We start from the raw sequence: 5,739 nt of genomic DNA, 5'->3' as shown, positions 1-5,739 counted from the left end.
GAAGGAACTCATACCTGAGATGGACGGGCAGTGGCTTCAACTCCAGCTTTGGTGGTTCTCTATTTTCCAAGTGCAAGGGCTCAAATTCAAGAGTTCTATCCCAGAACCCTCTACCCTCTAATGTCATCACCCATTCTGCCAGTTCTTCTCCATGTACCTCATCTAAATTAATCAAACATGCAGCAAGAGGGTCCTCAGTAGTCAGCATCTCATCATCAGTCTCTACGATTACATCCACGGCTTCAATAAGAGAGCAATTGGCGAATTCACTTGGTCGCCTCATAGATTTCTGTACATTGAATGTTATCTCTTCGTCGTTCAATCTCATCTTGAGCTCCCCAGTCTCACAATCAATGAGAGCTCTCCCAGTGGCCAAGAACGGTCTTCCCAAAATTATGGGAATCTCTTCATCTACTTTGTAGTCTAAGATCACAAAATCTGCAGGGAATACAAATTTCCCTACCTGAATCAACACATCATCCAGGATACATGAGGGTTGCTTTACAGTCCTGTCAGCCAGCTGCAACAACATAGAGGTGGGTTTAGCTCTTCTAATACCCAGTTTCTTATAAATCGCCAAAGGCATAAGATTAATGTTGGCCCCTAGATCACACCGTGCCTTAGCAAAAGAAAAATTACCAATAGTACATGGAATTGTAAAGCTCCCTGGGTCAGATAGCTTTTCCGCAATTGGTCTAGTCACCACTGCACTACAGGTCTGAGTAAGAGTAACTGTGGCCAAGTCTTGGAAATCAAATTTTCGAGACACTAAGTCTTTCATCATTTTTGCATACCCAGGCATCTCTTTCAAAGTATCAATCAATGGAATATTTACCTGGATTTGTTTTAGCATCTCCAAGAACTTCTTGTATTGCTCCTCCTTTTGGTACTTAGCCAGCCTCTGAGGGAAGGGTGCAGGAGGTCTCTTCTTCCCAATCATTTGGGATTGATCTTTATCAGTTGCCACCTTAACTAATGGTTCCTGGGTTGTGTCAGCTTCTTTCTCGATCTCAATCTGAATGTTATTTTCTTCTTGGGCAGGCTGGACTGTCACCTCTGTCAGTTTCGTTGACTCATCCAGCTCAATGGGCACTGGTATGAGTGTCTCCGCTTGTCTAGATTCTCAAGCCCTCTCTTGCTCTACATCCAAATCTTTGCCATTACGTAGACTCACAGCCATCAGGTGCTTTGGGCCTTGATCATTTGGATTGATCTGGGTGTCTGCAGGTAGTGTCCCATGAGGACGATTGTTCAGAGACATTGAAATTTGGCCCATATGTATTTCAATATTCTTGATCGCTGAATCATGTGCATCTATTCTCTCACTAATCTTTGCGTTAGACCTAATAACCTGCTGCATCATTGCTTCAAGTCTAGCAAACCCATCTTCCTACCTTCCACCATGCTGCTGCTGATGAGGGTGATATCCATGTTGTTGATTCTGATTATTATATCTCTGTGGCCTTTGGGTAAGGCGCCATATTATTAGGGGGTCTCATACCTCCCATGTTCCCATTGTTGAACCGTGGCTGGGCTGGCATGTACTGCTGATTCTGCTGGCCCCAATTCTGACCACCCAGTCTCTGGCCTCCATAATTCGACACATAGTTCATGTCTTTAGGGTAGTGATGATGATCATGTTCTTCATTCCACTGGTTACCAACTGGATGATTAATGCATGATGTGCACAAGCCCCCATTGGTAGTATCTACAATGTGTACCTGCTGCTTCTTCCCTGACTCTTCCACCTTTTTGGTGAGTATGCTCATTTGTGTCAATAAGTAGCCATATTTTCAGCCATAGAGTTGGATGGATCTAAGGGCATTGAGTGCACCACAGGAGTGATAGGTGCATTCCTGGTTATCCATCCTGAATTCTGTGCCATCTTGTCAAGAAGACCCTGGCCTTCTCTCCATGTTTTGCTCAAAAATGCTCCGCCAGCTAAAGCATCAACAATGTTCTTCATGCTATCTGACAATCCCATGTAAAACCGTTGCCCCAACATCAGATCTGGAATATATGGTGCGGACATATAACCAGCATCCCCTTGAATCGTTCCCATGTTTCATGTAGTGTCTCCATTGGTCTCTGTTTAAAACTCAAAATTTCATCAATTTGTTGAGCGGTTTTGTTAGGTGGGTGGAACTTGTTCACGAATTGCTTGACTAACTCCTCCCAAGTTGTTATGGAATTTATGGAGAGTGAGTTTAGCCAGGTCTGGGCAGCTCCTGTCACTGAGAATGGAAACAATAACAGCTTGATTGCTTCTGGAGTTACGTTGGGCTGCCTTTGGGCTTTGCAGATTGACAGGAAATTCTTCAAGTGTTGTTGAGGATCTTCGACTTGTGACCCCGAAAATAGTCCCTTGTTTTGCAATAAGTGCAGCATGTTATTCGTGATTTGGAATGATTCAGCCTGTATCTGCGGGACTAAAATCGAGGTGGCCAGATTTTTAGCTGTGGGTTGTGCCCAGTCATAGAGAGTTGCCTCTGGCACAATAGGTGCCACTGGCGCTATTGGTACAGTTGGGTCCTCTTCGTGATCTCCCATTTCTGTTTCGAAGTGTTCAGTTGTTTGTTTTTCCGGTTGGCCCGGTTCAAGGCCTTGAAAACTTTCTCGGGATCTGATAATGCTTCAAATACTTCACAAGTTCTCGATGAGTTTCTAGGCATGCACCTGTGCAACCAAGTCAACAAACGTTAAAATTTCAATGTAAAGATTGGGTATAGAGAAAACTGACTACACTAAGAATTTTTGTACTTCTCTCAATTATAATTTATAACACCGTTAAAAGTCCCCGGCAACGGCGCCAAAATTTGATCACGCCCAACTATGCCTTATAAAAAAGACACGCGGACGTTGCAAATATAATCTGAGTATTTAGCCCAGAGTCGAACCCATGAGGACTTAACCTATCATTACTTCTCGTTAGACTTACTAAATTCCACGGAATCAACTACTCAAACGTTGTAAATAACAATTAAGGGTATTTCTACTAACTACGAATGAATGTAAATAAGCAACTGACAACTAACTATAATTGAGTTGTAACCAATTAAGAGAAGGTTCTAAGGCTAGGATTACCCCTATTGATGGACTCCCTTCCGATTATGCTTCACATAGAATCACCAAATCATCTCTATCAATCATGAGCACTATTACTACCGTAAATCTCTCCTGAGTAATCACGATAATCTACTAGACGCACTCTCCAAAGTTACGCTAGCTGGCTTTGTTTATTACCGCTCATTTAGAATGCACCCAAGGCTTCGTTATCCCTAATCCCGCCTTTAAACCCGCAATTATTGATCCCTCATATATTTTGGGAGTGGTGTTGTTCAACAATTACTTAAATATGCACTCTCTTCCGATTTATGCATACTATATAGGCATAGCTAATTGAGGATCCTATCAATTAACTACAACAAGCACGTAGTTGAACAAATAGAGATTAAAATGGCAAACTATTAACATAATCAAGAAGTTCATCCTTCAATAGGTTCCATCAAACCTTAGACTAAATATTTAGCTACTCATACTAGTGTGCATCACAACAATAATCAAATTCATCACAAATCATAAAAACAAAAGGAAGAAAGGAAGAACTTGATGTTGAATCATCCTCCTTGCCTCTTGCCTCTCCTTTTCTTGCAGTAAGCTATCAAAAGCTGCCTAATCCTCTCTTGGGCGAGCTTGACCTTCTATAGGTTAAGTGAGTTTTTCCCCCAGACTTCCAAGTTTACCCCTGAAAATTAATATTCCGGAACGGGCTAGCATGGTCGCGCTAGTGGGCGCGCTAATGGCCACGCTAATGCCCTACCATTCTGCCTCGACCATCTGAGCTAGCGCGGTCGCGCTAGTGGGTGCGTTAATGGCTGCGCTAGTCTAGGCCTTCATTTTAACTATTCTTTTTCTCGTCTTCTTCCGTACTCAGCTCCTAGGGGTTTTTTTCTTGCTTCAATGTAGCTCCAATCACATCTTTAAGACCTCATACAAGCTCCTCACTCCTGCAACGTGTGACATTCATAATTAGAGCCCATTTTTTTTATCATTTAACTATATTATAACATTGAAACATAATTAAGTTGGGGCATAAACAATTGCCAAATTATATAAATCTAGCCTATTATCACCTCCACTCATACTCATCCTCCTATCTTGCATGTTGCAATTTCATCTTCCAACTCGGCCTTATCCCCATCGATCACTCATTCAACAATTTCCACTAAGTTACACAATGCTTGCCAACAACCTCAATTATCTAAGAAGGTCACAACCCCACCCCCAACACCAGAATATACATCGGCTACACCACTCTTAGAATCCAATCTCATTTCCTCCATCCCACTTGATAATGGAGCCTAACACGATAATTTACACAGCTCAATCACCCCAAGCACCGTTAACTCTTGCATCTTGGCTAGAGACGGGGCTTCAAAATCATGCCCTAATTTTCACCATGGAAGTCAATCACCAAGAGGTGACAATCCTAATCAACAATCCACGCGACCTTGCTCAAATAATAGCAGAAAGAATGCAACTAGGGACGGAACCATTCACAAGATATCATTGGTCAATGATGCAAGCACCATACCTCTCGCCGTATCAACCTCTCAATCTTCCAACACCAGTTTGAGATCCTACTTACCTATATCCTCATCTTATTTGCATGCCGTTTTATCCACCCCCGACCCCAGCAACACCCTGGATTTAGCCTTATACGAATCCACAACCACTTCTCCCTCTCTTGGAACCACCAACTTTACTAACACCAACACCAACACTAGCCAACTCACCACCACACAGTCCCAATCAAGAAGAACAAGACGAGAATTTCCAGGAAGAACTCGAAGCAGCAGTCGTATACAACCAATACATGCATGGCTCGACAAAATAAAGGTATTTGTGCATAAGGAGGAATACGAAAGAAAAATATTCGTAAGGTGTCCTCTAAATCTAATGAGAGTATCCTTTCTTCTAAGGCCCACCACCAACTCAGAGGTGGGGAAATATGCGATGCTTCTACTACGCACTTTTGGCCTACGTCCAGGAGAGAGCAGGAGCAACTGGACGAGTAGACGGAGAAGCCCAACGACTGAACAAGCCGACAATCATATGAATTTCATCATCTGGAATTGTAGAGGAGCCCTTTCCACGGAGTTTAGACGTAACTTTAGGTCTTTACTTGACTATAATAGGCCGGCTTTAGTTGTTCTCTTGGAAACACACTGCCAAACTCACCAAAATGTGAAGGAAAATTTTAACTTTGATGGTATGATTGAGGTTGCTGCAACACGCCATTTTGGAGGAATTGCAATCTTGTGGTTATCAAGTGTTCTAGATGTCGATCCAGTAGCCACCACTGCACAAGAAATACACTACCATGTCCTGGTGAAACCCTTGCCTTTTACATTTTTATTCACTATCATCTATGCTAGTAATGAATTAGTTAATAGACAATCGTTATGGGAAAATTTCATGTCTGTATATGATAATTATAAAGGACCTTGGATTATTGGAGGAGACTTTAATGAAATAACACATGTTACTGATAAATTTGGTGGACTTCCTATAAATAACTCACGTTCTCATAAGTTTTTGGACTGCCTTAATTACTGCCAAATGACTGATTTAGGATATAAGGGTAGTCGATATACTTGGACTAATGGAAGACATAAGAAGTATATCATTTTTGAACGTATTGATCGTATAGTTGCTAACTATGAATGGATTAATTAA

The 5,739-nt window shown here is 42.0% G+C and overlaps 1 protein-coding gene and 1 non-coding gene across 2 annotated transcripts; both read left to right on the top strand.

Annotated features, from left to right (window-relative positions):
- The first annotated feature begins 2,014 nt into the window (after positions 1–2,014).
- LOC142166626 (small nucleolar RNA R71) lies at positions 2,015–2,120 on the top strand. The gene has a single exon (XR_012697029.1). It is a non-coding gene; the product is annotated as a small nucleolar RNA R71 (small nucleolar RNA).
- A 2,896-nt stretch (positions 2,121–5,016) lies between these two features.
- LOC107769541 (uncharacterized) lies at positions 5,017–5,739 on the top strand. Its single transcript, XM_016588767.2, has one exon. It carries the CDS (start codon positions 5,017–5,019, stop codon positions 5,737–5,739), a length of 723 nt encoding a protein of 240 aa, XP_016444253.2.

This window comes from Nicotiana tabacum, chromosome 11 (genome assembly GCF_000715075.1).
Source record: "Nicotiana tabacum cultivar K326 chromosome 11, ASM71507v2, whole genome shotgun sequence".
Taxonomy (NCBI): Eukaryota; Viridiplantae; Streptophyta; class Magnoliopsida; order Solanales; family Solanaceae; genus Nicotiana; species Nicotiana tabacum.
This window is presented reverse-complemented; position numbering and strand designations above follow the sequence as displayed.

Bases quoted from the DNA above. Each gene is read 5' to 3' on its own strand.
- LOC107769541 (XM_016588767.2), top strand. From the start codon at position 5,017: ATGCTTCTACTACGCACTTTTGGCCTACGTCCAGGAGAGAGCAGGAGC.